Source organism: Anguilla rostrata, chromosome 1 (genome assembly GCF_018555375.3).
Source record: "Anguilla rostrata isolate EN2019 chromosome 1, ASM1855537v3, whole genome shotgun sequence".
Classification (NCBI taxonomy): domain Eukaryota; kingdom Metazoa; phylum Chordata; class Actinopteri; order Anguilliformes; family Anguillidae; genus Anguilla; species Anguilla rostrata.
In genome coordinates this window covers 51,065,663-51,080,408 of record NC_057933.1, presented here as the reverse complement: position 1 = coordinate 51,080,408, position 14,746 = coordinate 51,065,663, and the positions used below count along the sequence as shown (strand labels likewise).

Sequence of the window (14,746 nt, the reverse complement as noted above, 5' to 3'; positions counted from 1 at the left end):
TTTTCCCAATTTGAACTACCATTTTACATGCTAAAAAATATAACCTAATCCTTTTTGTTATCCAGAATGAGGACACATATACATATGCTTCACAGCCTTTGAGAATATGTTTTTTCAGAGACTATAAAATTTGCTGTTTCTCTGTCCCTCAGAGTTTTTAAAGCAAGCTCCTTTATTGGGAGCACTGCTCACTGTTTTCGGATGTTCATTTGTACACAGCAGCATGGCGATTTTTGAGCAATTATCAAAATTAAACACATACGGTGGGAGCAATATGCATGTTTGATAAATATTTTTCAATATTTTTAAAGAATATTGTTTTCCTTTATTCCATAACACTGGAGAGCAAGCATTACCACACGATTGCATACACTCTCCAAAATGCATGCACCCAACTGCTGTTTTCTTTCTAATCCTGAAGAAGCTGCACAGTCATTGCACCAGAGAACTGGGAAACTAATGGAGGTTCTGTTCATAACAAAAAGGGATGGAAGCTACATTTGGCACAGATCCAAACCAAGACAAGTTACAACTTACAGATTGAGCAAATTGTGGCAAAATATACTTAATAAGGTATGTTTATATACTCTAGTAGACTGCAGTGCATGTAATTATTGGTTTATAAGCACTTCTATAACTATTAATAGCACCAAAGACTTTTCCCATGTTATTTTCATATCATCTTATTTAAATGCAACCTTTTAGAAATATGGCACAGTATGACACTTGCACTCCACTTGCTTGTGGGCATGCATACTTTCATTGCAGTTTTTCAAGAAAAACTGTGATTAATTAGCACTGACATGTCTGTACCAGTCTGACACAAGGTGATTTGTCAGAAATAAGGTGATGTCACATTCCTGCCCCCATCAGTCAAGTAGAGTTTGACAACCGTAATGTGCCCTAACATGTAAAAAAACAAGCAGGAACGACAGAAAGGGGTGGCTAACAATAACCTTGATCAAATTATACAGAAAATATGCAAGAAATCAAACCTTTCATCTCATTTCTGCCATGTTTGCCATGGGAACTGTGCACTAATATTGATGATGTCACTGGGGCCGCCCACCCGGTACTTACTGATGCTTGTGGATGACGGCGTTGAACAGCTTGCCATCCCTCCAGCTGGTGGTGAAGTTGTCGCAGCGGATGCCCTGGTAGCCCTCGGCCATGCGCTGGGACCACAGCAGCAGCTTCTCCTTGGCTGTCATGTCGTCCGACTGCCCGTTCACCTGGATATCTGAGATCTGGATTTGAGATGCAAGTTTGTTATGAGTGACTAGGCTAGGCTAATGCTGCTTTATCTTGTCCGTGCACTAGCAGCGTGTTTTCATTGGTGTGTGACCAGTGGGCAGTATACAGTGCGTGGACTTGGTGGTGATGATTAGAAGCCTCCACCAGAGGGAGCTATCCAGGAAAGCCACGTGCCTTAAAATGGGAAAACTGTTTTACTGAAGGCGTCTGTTTGTATGTCTCATGGGCCTGCCAGAAAATTTCATTCAGACTTCAATTATATGAATCATGATGAATCCATTTTTTTTAATAAATAAGAAGATAATAAAAGGAATAAAGCTGTCTTTAGATAAAGTGGACTTTTCCGGCCAAATTACTGCAGATGTGCAGCACCGCAAGCAGAAGGGTTCTAACACTGCCTGAAAACACTCATCAAGGCTGCGGTTTTTGAACAATAGTGGCCAGAACCGTGCTGAAGGAAACTGAAAACACATGAACTGAAATGTCTATGAGTCTGTCAACTGTGCAATTCCTGAAATCACTGGGCGATGGAACTCTACTGGAACTGTGTGTGTGGGCTTGGAGATCAGTCAGTCTCATTGCTATTGGTCAAAAGGCCAAATCCATACATGAACACATGGGCGAGCGCCAATTCTTTGTTAAAGGATTGAATGAAGAGCTGTATTTTAATTACAGCATTTGGATTTTTCACAAAAGCAAGGGCTCGGGGGACGGACCTGGTCCTGCTGACGGGCTGGTGCCAGGAAGTCTGCAGGGCGGTGGCGGTACAGACGTGATCTGTGCCAGCCGCCCCACCCTCTGCCCTCCAAAAGAGGCACGAGGGTGCTCTTTAGAATCTTGCATGAGAACAGAGTCCGCTTTCTCTAAGGGACCGCTTTTGGACTGTAGGCAGTGGGGGAGAGGGACGAGTGAGTCATCGCTGGGGCTTCCCTCGAGCTCTGCAATGTGTCCAGATCTGTGGTCCGCTTGTTCTCTTAAGAGGCTGCTTTCAGTCTCAAAGAGTATGATGGGGGCAGAGGATCAAAGCCATGGCACCAATCCCCAGGACCCACTGTGCGGCAGCGCCTTGTCTCTGTGTGTGTGCGCGCACGCGCGTGTGTGTGGGCATGTGTTTTTGCATGTGAGAGTGGGTGTGTGTGTGTGTGTGTGTGTGCGTAGACTCTGACTCATCAGGCACACACCCTCTTACAGTTTCCTTTTCAGAAAGAAGAGATTTTCCTTTCCTCACAGACTGTTAGAGAAACTTAACTCTTCAGTGACTGCACAATGTGATCCGCAGGGCTGGACTCCTCTGCACATACGCTTGGCACACGGAGTTCCATACTGTGCCTTCAGTGGGTCATGCACCATATGCGATGCATTACCATGAACGATTTACCCTACCCACATCACAATATTCAACAAAGACCAAACAGCAAGTCAGCCTCTGTGAACATTCTGTAACTGAAAATACAAACCGCCAAGTCTGGCGGTATGTGTATCGATGAATAACACAAACTTTTCATGTTTGACCTCCATTAAGAATATCCTTTCAGAATAGATACTTGAAATAGTAACACTATAACAACCAAGTCAATCTAAGCCAAGTACAGTTCACCACTAATAAGCCTTCCATCTACTTTCTGTATTTGTGAATAAGAATGTCAGGTGTCATAGAATCTATCTCTCAAAGTATATCTGCATGTGTGGATACATAAAAGCTTATATACCATGATAAATTGTATAAATTGTAATTTTTGTCTTTGAATCACCAGCCCAACCACACCCTCCTCTCTGCTCTTGGGAAATACTGACTCACATGGCCAACAAAATGGACGCTGTCCCAGATTCAAATCTCCGTTCCAAAGCACTACTGCAATTGAAATAAGCCTGATTTCTTCCTTTTTTCCATGGTAGAAAGCTCTTAATGAGTGAACAGCTTTCTTGTCTGGGGGAAGCTTGGTGGAACAAAGCGGGCTTATTGACTCATACCAGTCTGCTTTAAATAAACGTCTGCGTTATTTTACAAAATGCTCAAAATGAGAATCATATGTGGTGCGGTTTGAAGAGAAATTCCCAAAAGCACAGAAAAAAAGAATTTGAAATGAGTGAATTTCATTTCGGCCAGTGCAGCAGACAAACGGCTTAAGAGCTGGACTGTAGCAGCACATGACAGGTCTGGAACAGATTGGAGCGGAACTGGAGCAGACCACAACCTGTCTGAGCAGAACTGGAGTGGAATGGAGCTTTGAATGGAGAGGAATTTGATTTGATTGGAGCAAAGCAGAGAGGGAGGGAGTGGAATGGAATGGTAACCAAACACTGACAGCATTTGACACCTGGAAGTGAAGGATGATGGTCCATATCAGCCCCAAGGTCAGCTTGGGATTCCCATCGGCGATGTCATCATTCCTGATGTTCACCAGCTTAACCTGTGGTAAAGTAATGCAAAATATTAAAGAGAAACAAAGTGAGGATGTGCTGGGGCACATGTAGTATCACACCCAGTCACCAAAAAACTGCTAAGATAAGCAGCACAACTAGCTAAAATGTGATTCTGACATCAACTGCTGCTTATATGATGTGTCAAATCACTTCAGAGTAAATAATGATACAGAAAATTCAGTTATGTAGAGAAAAATTCACAAGAGGGTGTATAAAAAGCACAGATTATTCAAGTAATCCTTTAGCATCAGCCATTTAAGTATATCTAAGGTGGTAAGACCACACACATCTGGAACAGTAGACAGGCACCTGGGTAACTAGGCAACACCTACTAGGCAACACCTACAAACAAACAAACACACAACTCAGTGTTTTTTATTTATTTATCAGTGTCCAGGTTGCAGATATAATTATCATCAGCCTCACTGGATTCTGCCAACTTTGGTATCATCTAAAACTATAACTTCAAACTTAGTTAATTTACTTCTTTATCTTACATATTGCAATAGCTTTGAATTTTATCCAACAGTAAAGTCACTTCACTCTACACTTTCAACAGTCCCTCTTTGTAAATCAAACAGGGTTGTAAGCTTGTGGGAATAACCCAAAGGTTCCGGCAGTGCGAATACCACATTTCTCAGCCGGGTTCTGCTTGTGCCTTACCTGCCGGTGTTTCAGGAAGTCCAGTGCTATCTGCACATTCTGAAGTTTGTGGAAGCGCATTCGTCCTTTCTCACGGGGCTGCGGAAAAAGAGAGGGAGCTTAGATACGCAGCTGTTATAGGCACCCTTCCAACAGACGAAACAACACAAAGCGGAGCTGAGAAACCAACTGGTGAGGAGAGTGCGGAACTTCTACCCTCAGTCTGCAGCAGGAACCATGAAAGAACCTTACTGGTTCCATGGAATGATTCTGTCCCATGGAAATGCAGTCCAAAACTATGACCACAAGAAATTGGCAGTAATGCTGGCACTGGGACTCATTGTAAATGATGCTCTAATCTCATACTGTAGATCTTGTAATATGGGTAGATTGACTTCATTGTGCAGGAATTAATAACCATGTTAGCAATGCACAAATATCACAGATTACAGCCAATCACCACAACAGACGCATGTTTAAACGAGATGCAGTTTCCGCCAATACAGACAGAACCATGGCTGTTCTGGGGAAAAATGACCACTTGTTTGTGAATTTCCAGCAGCTAATGAAGCGCAGCAAGCTTTGAATTTCAGTAAATATGCCGGATCATTTATTCATATTCATTGGTGGAAAGTAAAACGAGAAATAAGGCTATCATGGCACCACATTTTAAACTGCTTATATTTTTATTCACAGCGAAGCTGAAAATTGGCCGTAGATTAATGTGCATTTGCTTTGAGGTCCAGAGAAAACAGGACACAGCATGATTATTTCTGAATTCTCTTCCCATAGCTTTGCATATTCAGCTTCTAGAACTCTAGACAATAATGTTAGTAAGCTGTGTAAGAGACTTCCATGACTTTCATAAATCTGTCATGTAACCCCCATTCAGTAGCTGTCAAATTACAGTGTAATGGTGCTGAAGAGGTGAGCACCACTTTTAGCCTTTGTAAGTTTGTAAGCCATGAAAAGAGGATAATGCTGGCCAAAACAAAAACGCAAGACAACAGGAAGTGACATCATGCATGGCCCAGCCTCTGGGAATCACCCATGCCATGTCAAGGAGGTGCCCGAGTTATAGACCCACTCACCAACCGCAAGTTCCTGACAACGTCCCGCTCCCTCGGCTACCCCAGCAAGAGCAGTGCACGAGAGGAGGCAAAGGCGAAAGGGGAAAGGTCAGGGAAAAGGTCAAAGGCCCACAAACAGGGGGGTAGAAAAGGAAAAAAAATCAGGAGTCAAACAAGTGCACACAGTTTGCAGGAGGAAGCCAAGGTGGGGTTATTGTGTTAAAGCCACACAGAATTCTGCAGGACCAAAGGCTAAGCAGGATTCAGGTGATGCAGCAACGGGAGGCTAAAAATCCACCCAAACACACATACAGAGATTTTGGTAATTCTGAAAAATAGTGTTTTATTGCAACCCATTTCCCACCATTGCCCTCCACCCCAAGGTTCTCTGATGAAAATGAACACTTTAAAAAGAAATGAGAATAATTTTTTTATGTAATATAATGTACATAACTGATGGACAGACAGCCTTGTATGTGTCTCAAGAAATATAGGGGCTAACGTGTGGTCATTGCTCTTAAGAATTTATCTGAAATAACAGCAAGTGCCTGTACTTGAATGAATATTTAAAGGAGTTTGAGACATCCTTCTGGCTGCGTGCAGCCGCTCAGCTACTGGTAATAGAGTTCTTTTCCTTTTCTGAAGCACCATAGGCAGGCTTTTTAGAAATAGGCCCAGATTCAATGTAACCACAGTGTCCTTTCTCTATAATCCCAAGGAACAAATTTAAGTATGCGATACATTTATTTCGCTTCCCACCGAAAAGTTCCGTTTCATTTCAGTGACTGTCAAATGTAAAATGTAGTTCTAGCATTGAGAGCCAGCAATAACATGTAATAAAAGTGCAAGGACACTTGGGTTAGACTGCAATCCAAGCCTAGGTCTCGCTGCGGTCGTACGGCAGCGCGGGGTAAAGGGGGGAGGAGAGAAAGGTGGAAAGGTGGCCGGCCGGGGAGGACGAGGTCAGCGGTTGGGTTTCTGCAGAAGCACTGGTCAGCCCGTGTGAAGGTCAGCGGCCGTTTGGCTCACCAGTGTATCCCCGGAGAGCACCTCCAGCAGGGAGATGAGGTTGTGTCCATCTCGCAGGTCCTCATAAAGGTCAGTCACATGGCGCTGAGACTGTGGGAGAGAAGAGAGCACGCTCAGTAAGACAGATCTGCCATCAATGTCACCTTGAAGCCATGTTAGAGAGGAGATTAAATGGTCATTTTCTTTTTATCCTTTTTTTAAAACACAATTTACCTGTTACATAATCTACTCTGTGCCATTCAACCACAAATCAAGCACATCTTGATGTTATCGCAACTTCAAAAGAGCAATTTCAAAGTCAACTGTAAAAAAAATTACCTAAGGTCATTATTTATAATGTTCTCAAGCTTTGAGTGAACGCATTTATTGTTTCTTTCAAGTGATGCCTGAAACTGTTGGAAGGTTTTTTTCTTGCTTATATGAGTAGCTTGTCTTTTGAATTTTGTATCAGCATGTTTTAAAGAAACAGTATTCAAGATTCCATATTTCATAGCGAGATATTTTTCCTAAAAGCATAGCGAGATGTTTTTCCTAAAATTTCGGAATGTTGGCCGGATAAAATGTTCTGCAATTCACCACCTGGAGACATTGCCACCTGCAGTGAAACCCTCGGTGAAAAATTTAAAACCTGAAGGTGTCAAAGAACACTGGCTTCAACAGATAGCCAGCTGCCACTGGAGCCGTAATGGCAGCTGTGCTTCCTGGCAGGTGATGGATCAGTGACAGATTCCAATAAAATAAATAACAGTAGAAACAACAAGGCAGAAAAAAATGGATTAAATTCCTATTCATTGCCCCAAGCAATAGACTCATTGGAACACGCAAGATGCACTGAATGAGAAGCCAGCAGGGCCTGTCTGAATGTCAAAGACCCTTAGATACCAGAAAGGACAAATTTCAAATCTGCTTGACTGCAATTTCCCACAAAGTTTCATCTCTGTTCTCTCTCATACACACACTTCATGTATGTATGTGTGAGTGTGTGCATGTGCATGTGTGTGCACGAGTATGTGTGTGTGTGTGTGTGTGTGTGTGTGTGTGTGTATTTACAACTTAAAACAGAATTAACTTGAAATTGGAACCAAAAGTTTCCCTGAGGGCAGTGATTTTGTATGTAGATAAAAGTGACAGCCCACACTCTTTTGAAGCACATAGCCCACAGGTAGTGGAGAGTAGTTGTTGTATCTCAGTGATGAACTATTATTCCAAATAGACTGAAGGTTGGGTTCCCAGTTGAAGCAATGCCATTGTGCCTTTTCACCTGAATTTTTTCTGTAATATCAGCAATGAGAAACAGGCCATTCATTCTATGGTTAATTGGGGTAATTAGCCAATAAAAAATGTCACCATACACAAGTTAATAGGCTGAGCGGCAACAGTAGTCAGTAACAGCAAGGTGTGGCTTTTTGAAATAGTTGTGGCTTTAGTTGTTCAGTGCAGTTTAAAAGTTGCATTGCTTTGAATGTTTTATAATTATTCTATCATATGTGCAAAATGATTTTCTACTGAGACTGAGATTAATTGCTTGAATATCAATTTATCAAATAGAAACATGTCAAAATAAGTTTTAAAAAGTTCCATATGGCTCAGATATTGGCACATGTGTAACAGACTGAGGAAAGTCAAAGCAATGCAGCTTATACACTTTGCTGTGAGTGACTGCCAACAACAGAGTCAGTGTTTCTCCTCTCATTTAACAAACAAATCAGTCAAAAATCACTACCAAAGCAGTAGAGTGCAGAGCCTTTTGTTACATGCAAAATGTTTATTTATTGAACAGACTGCTCACAGCCACAAAGGCTTCTTATGCCACAGGGCATGACCTCTCAGGTTGAAAAGTGGAAATAAAAAGTTTTAAACAATTTTATTATCAATTTATATTTTGTCTACCATGACCCCAGCTGATTCCACATTTGTGTTTTTGTTTATCAGGAGGACACGTTCCGTGAGTTTTATGGCTTGCATTGTGTAACGTTAGCACTACGGCATAAGAGCCCTCAGTGGGGTTCCAGTTTGGAGAGCCAGCAGTAGGGGGCAGGCTACATGCAAATAAACCAGGGCGCTCTGCACTCCAGCATGGGCTTGTTCACAAATGGCACCTACCTCAGCGCTCCAGTGCTGGAGGGAGGAGGAAGGAAGGATGGAACGAAAGGATAGATTGAGGAAAAATAGAAATGGAAAGCAAAAATTTAAAAATGAAGGCAGAGGAGAGAACAAGAGAGCACAGGGAGAAAGAGAAAGTGAGGGAGGGATAAAGCGTGGATGAGAAGAGAAAAATGTAGGAAAAAGAGAGATGAAGGCACAGTGAAAGAAAAGATAGTAAATATAAATGAACACGAGTAATTGGAAGTATAATTAATTGAAAACAAAGACAGAGATGACGAAGCCAGATTGATAACAGAGGGTATAAAGGGGTAAAGAGGAGGAATGAGAATGCTTAGTAGACATATTTTTCTCTTCTACTTGTTTGCATTTTCATCCCACTATGGAAATGTAGAATTTTTGGTTCTTTTTACATTAAAAAAGATGAATATTACTGAATACAATATAATTTCATATTTAAAAATCTGTCCTTGTTTAAGTAGTACATTCACACAATATTCTCCAAAAAACACGTGCACGCACATAATTACAAAAAATAACACACAAGGCTATGCAAGGCATTGAAGGCAACATATTCTAATGTGTGAAGCAGTAACAGTTTGTGTGCAAAAACAAAGGAAGCCTGTAGCTTTTATGTGACCAAGCAGCAGTAATGAAAAATATAGCATAGCAAAAAAGTAAATGGTCAAAAATGTGCACTGCAGGTAAAGATGTCATTTCAATAGTTCAGTAACTTTACATTTTTTGCAAGCAGGTACATTTCCTCAAATTACCGCTGCATTGTAAAAACGAATTCCTACCTACGGTACAGTAAGAAAAGCACCAATAACATAATTACCATGCTACGCACATTCTAAAAGCAAATGCCCATTTGGTAACACTCTGGCCACTAGGGGTTGTTGTTGCTACATTTTGTTTCTATGAATGTTTCCCTCACCTGTGTGCAGGTATAGTTACATATAAAGAAAGGTTGGGTTGATGGCTTCTGGGAGCTATTTTGGAGTTGTTACGCATTCTCTTTTATAACAGACTACGGAATTAGGAAAATATTTCCAATTACATGAAACTGCTCATGAAACTGCTCTGTGTATTAAGAGCCAGGATGTTAAATGCATTTATTATTCCAACCACTGAGGATGTGCAAGCCAATGCACTTCTAGTGCCGGTCCCAAGCCCGGATAAATGGGGAGGGTTGCGTCAAGAAGGGCATCTGGCGTAAAAACATATGCCAAATCAAATATGCGGATCCGATCCGCTGTGGCGACCCCTAATGTGAACAGCCGAAAGAAGAAGAAGAAAAAGATTAAATTCCTTTATTCTAAACTTCAAGAATCTGCATTTACTTCATTTTACTGTCTGAGGTATGAAGAATTATAGGAATGAAAAAAGTACTCTTTATTTATTACCATTTAGAAGCATACTAGTCTACAAACTTGAGCCCCAGCCAGTAGCTCCCAATCAGTACATTAACATGGAGACCTGGAATGGCCTATACTGCCAAACACTAGGAGTGTTATTTAAATCCCTGAGTTATGACTTCATGTCAACAGACAGAATCTTTTTACAGATCCCACACCTGTTCGCTCATGATCTGTAGGACCAGGTGGCATGAAGACGGAACAGGCATTTGCAGAACAGCACGAGGGAACTTTGGACCCAGGCTCTGAGGCATTCCCAGAATGCCCTGCTCCTGTCCTCTTCGCCTGCTCGGGGTGGCTGCACACGGGGTGGTAGCTTGTAAGAGCTCCTGTTTGTTTAGACTGCCGCAGTTTGAGTTTACGCTCTCGTTTAAAAGGGGCCCATTAAATTAAATTCCATCTGTCAGCAGCTTCCAATGGTCACGTTAAAGGGGCTTCGAGTGTCTGTTTATTCACTGGGGAGCCGATGACAGAGGAATTGCACTTATCCTCCCCCTTCCCTGCAGAGATACATTGATACGTTGTTTGATCCTGTCTCATTTGCAAAACCATGGACGTCTTGTCAAGGTTAATCCAGTTAGCCTCATCGGCAATTACAGAACTTACAGGACCTTAATGACAGACTCCACCGAAGGCACCTCTTTTATCATTGCGAGTTGCTCATTTTCACAAGTACAGCACATTGCTGTTTCCCTACTTTTACATTAGACAACACTTTGCAATCATATAATCAAAGGTGAGCATAGCTACTTTTTATGTATAGTTTATACATTAAGCTTGTATATGCGTGTGCATTTAGCCTGCTATGCATGCGACTGCATTATTTTACTGCCTTAATTAAAACAAAATAAATGCTGTTCGAGGTCTTGCAGTTGGGCAGATTTTAGTAGGATAAGTCACACTATGTGGATCATAATTTAACACAGCTAGCCTTTCCCCCACCTGCAGCTCAACTCCCCACCCACACTCCACCTATACACCACCCACAGCAGATACCTTTGCTTCCGATCTGCCTCCCACAGTTCCTTATTTAAAAAGATTTACATTCCTGCTGTCGAATGGAAAATATCCCTTTATAGCCTGATGTGGCCAGACCCACCCTAAAGCTGAGAGCAATGCACAGGCAACTCCCTTTAAAAACATACAATAAATATGCTTGATCACTGGGCCACTACAGCTTTATTCTTTAACAACCAGTCTCTTAATGAATTTTTTAACCACTCAAATCAATTTCAAAGCTTTGCCATGGTTTATATCTTGAGATGATTTTTCGAACAAATGTCTACTTTCCGAAGACAGGGATACCATTGTCTAACAGTGGCACTGCTGCCATTTATTTGCTCACAGAATTATGGACACTGTAAAAATATCTTTAGACTCTGCCCTCGGATACTTGCAGAACATTATGACCAAACGGATGTCCTGACGACACCCTTAAAGGATTGGCAGATTCAATGCCCTTGTCTAACAGTGATCTGATTTCTGTTTTAGTTGTCACAGAATTATGGGAACTATGAAAAACACACTCCAGGGAGGTGAAAAAATGTATGTTCAATCTACTTGTCTTTTGAGACCCCTCAAGGTTCAGAGTATCTGAGAGAACAGGATCCGGTGAAGTCTGATGGAAAAAACCTGAGAAGAAGAACCATGGGAAGACCCAGACAGCCGCCTCACTCGAAAGCCCAGGGCCCCAGCCGTCTGCAGGCCAGTGAGCTACCGTTTGCCCAGGCCTCTGGACCTGTGCCCAGAAAAGAATATGCCGCCTGAGAAGAGCAAAATAAGTCCAGATGTGTGTGACTCATTCTCACACAAACGCGGCAAAAAATAGAATACGTTGGCCTAAGACTGGGGACGCAGAGCGTTAGCTGCAGGCTGCGTGGTAACCGTATGAATAATGGCCTTTTGTGCAGCAGTTTTTCTTTCCAGAACCACCGAGCTGGCTTGTTTCGTTTGGATAACGACTGAGCGTGATGTGGAAACCTTCTGCAGGCTGAGCCCTGTCAACTTTTTGTTTCAACCAGGTTGGCCAAATGAAAAACGGCTCCACGGGTTTATTTTTGCATTGATTCATGGGGGTTATTTTTCATTCTCTCATGAAAAACTGCGGAGTGGTTATTTGCTTTTCAGTGCCACACCACTACCCTGCCCTAATGGCTTCCTGTCTAGCTGTGAAATGATAGAGATGAACTGGAACACTTCTCCCCATAGAGAAGGGACAGGGTGATGTAAGTGTGAGACAAAAGGGTGTGCTGACAGTTGGTCTGAAAGGCCCTCACGGAAGCCTTCCCTTTATAGCCGTTGAAGGCTTTGAAATACAGTCCTGCCATTCTTAACCTATCAGAATATGCATCACAAGTTAATAGCACAGAACCTAGCAGACCATAAGTGAATGCCACAGAGACCAGCTCTGTCACCCTTTGCAGATGCTTTCAAACCACAGCAGGTACCCCATTGCTCAGGGAATCACCCCGGAAAATCTCTTAGTTTCAGACAAACCAAACCACCAGCAATTGACAGCAGGGGGCACCCAAACCAAATAGCTATGCAAAATTTGGCTGAAGGACAAGTTTGGGATCCTGCATTGATAAGAAAACATGTCAGGCACAGCAATCAAATTTAAAATTAATTGCTGATTCTGGAACATGGAGGTATAATATTTCATTACCATGGGTACCTTAACACACATGCTGGAAACCTACATGGTGTCAACACTTTCCACATAGACCAGCTCTTAGAATTGCGGGGTCTTATGACATCATCTTTATCCAACTATTTCCACATCCCTCTCTCTTGATGCTGGTAAAGAAATCATGCTTAACCACTAAACACCATCCACTCACTCAAAACGACAGAGTTTTAACAGTAGGGAAGAAAATGTGCCAAGTGTCCCTGCACAGAACCAAAAAGCTATGATTTTACCTCCAGTTTCTGTTAAATTTTGAAGAAGAAAAAAAAAACAAAACTAAAAATGGTTATAAAGGTCAATATTTTTCATAAATAAAACAGCGCCTTTGTTGAAAATTGAGCTTACTTAAAGTATATGCGGTGTAAAACTCAGATGGGACATAGGTTTGGACAACCAATTATGTTAAAGCTTAACCAAAGTTCTCTTTAAGCAAAGATCAGACCCTTCATAAACAGATCTTTCGCTGCACCATGCCTTGTGACCACACCCTTTGAGAACTGGGAGCTGTGCCGAAATCTATTGAGCTGGCAAACTCACACTCATATTCCTCAGACAGCAAGTCACCGTGTGTCATTCAAAGAGTTAGTCAATCTTATGGCCCGGAGTGAAATCTCTGGGATGGGAGGGGGAGAAGTGTCAGAGCGCATTCATCAAGCATTCCTGATACAAATGCCTTAGGGCTCATATTCACTGTGTAGATAAAAGACCACAGGATTTATCGTTCTCTGTCGGAAAAAAAGTTGACTATAAAGGCCAACACCATAATAAATTAAAATTCTATGAAAATGAAATTCTCTATTTAGTTAAAAGGAGAACTCCTGTGAATATTCATTCCAACTTCTGTTTTTATAGCTTTGTGATATTTCACAAATTAGATCAGTTAAAAGCAATTAATATCCATATCCAAGCGAGAGCAGCTATTGGAAGCCATAAGATATGCATACTCTGTTATTAAAAAACAAAACCATAAATTGACTTCTGTAATTAAATGGAGAATAAGTTCTGCTGCTCTTGATCAAAGCTTGCAACACTGCCAACTGCAATCTTTAGCAAATGTGTGGCTTTACTCCTGTGGGTTCAGACCAATTAAAGCCATGAGTCAAGTGAAAAATGTCCTTCTTTCACCCACTGATACAGGAGGCAGCAGGGAGAGGATATTCCTTTTATGATAAAGCTCACTTTCTGTGGTTGCCATAGCAACATGTTCCCCACCCCTGCACAAACAGCTGTAAACTTTCCTGTTCTTATGTTTGTAACACTGTTTCCGTTATGGTACAGCAAAAATGACTAATTATGAGAGTTTAGTACACATTTTCCATGTGCAATAAATAATATCCACATTTTAGATAATGATTTGTCACAAACTTCAAGGAACTCTTAAGTATATTTTGCATCAGTAGTGTTTATGCCATATACCGTACAGCATATGCCATTTTATATGACTTTGTATGACCATGATGCATATTTTTGGCTACAAAATGTACAATATACTGCCACTTGAGGCGAAACAAAAGCAGAACAGTTGCACTGCAGTTTCCCAAATTGACAGTCATTCATTGTTTAGATCATGTAAAACTAATCCTAATGAAGAGCTAATGTAGCTTATTCCTGACAAAACCCTTATTATGGAAATACAGTACTAATTGACCGCCCTCATCTTGCTTTAAAAATGAATCCATTTTGACATTATGACTTGTATAGGTTTACCACTGTAGGAATATAAATAATTGTACCGCAATTGCATCACTTCTTCTGCAAGCCTATATATAACAATATTGCTGATTAGTTAGAATTAAAAGCAGTACGAGGAGGCTGCATTAGCTTGAGTTTGTGCTCTTACTGTAATGTCTGCCATTGCTTGCACGTGTGCATGCCACTGTACCAATCCCGTATAATTCTGCGGGTGATGCTGGTGTGGGGCGGCATGCATCATCATTCTACAGGCTGTGAGAGGGGTGTGCAGGGGCCCTTCTTACCTTAATTAAATGCTTGTTGACCCATTTGGTGAAGGTCTTTTTCTGAACCCGGTCCCGTTCATCTGTGAGAGACACAAACAACAAACATTAGTCAAAACAACCAAGACAAAAGCCATACAAAGCCTAAATGTCATACACAATGCA

At 41.6% G+C, this 14,746-nt stretch overlaps 1 protein-coding gene and 1 long non-coding RNA gene across 40 annotated transcripts in view; one reads left to right on the top strand and one right to left on the bottom strand.

Annotated features, from left to right (window-relative positions):
• pleca (plectin a) overlaps positions 1-14,746 on the bottom strand; it is a 201,151-nt gene that overhangs the window by 36,283 nt on the left and 150,122 nt on the right. For 12 of the 39 annotated variants that reach the window (XM_064341169.1, XM_064341191.1, XM_064341235.1 and 9 more), the window contains 7 exons: positions 14,603-14,664; positions 8,523-8,537; positions 6,420-6,509; positions 5,412-5,447; positions 4,342-4,419; positions 3,561-3,665; positions 1,081-1,247 (listed from right to left, as the gene is read on the bottom strand). In XM_064341169.1, coding sequence (XP_064197239.1) covers positions 1,081-1,247; positions 3,561-3,665; positions 4,342-4,419; positions 5,412-5,447; positions 6,420-6,509; positions 8,523-8,537; positions 14,603-14,664 — 553 coding nt within the window. The remainder of the gene's footprint in view (positions 1-1,080; positions 1,248-3,560; positions 3,666-4,341; positions 4,420-5,411; positions 5,448-6,419; positions 6,510-8,522; positions 8,538-14,602; positions 14,665-14,746) is intronic. The other 27 variants (XM_064341177.1, XM_064341242.1, XM_064341282.1 and 24 more) reach the window with 7 other exon arrangements.
• LOC135258117 (uncharacterized) lies at positions 6,421-14,730 on the top strand. Its single transcript, XR_010330871.1, has 2 exons — positions 6,421-6,511; positions 14,590-14,730. It is a non-coding gene; the product is annotated as an uncharacterized LOC135258117 (long non-coding RNA).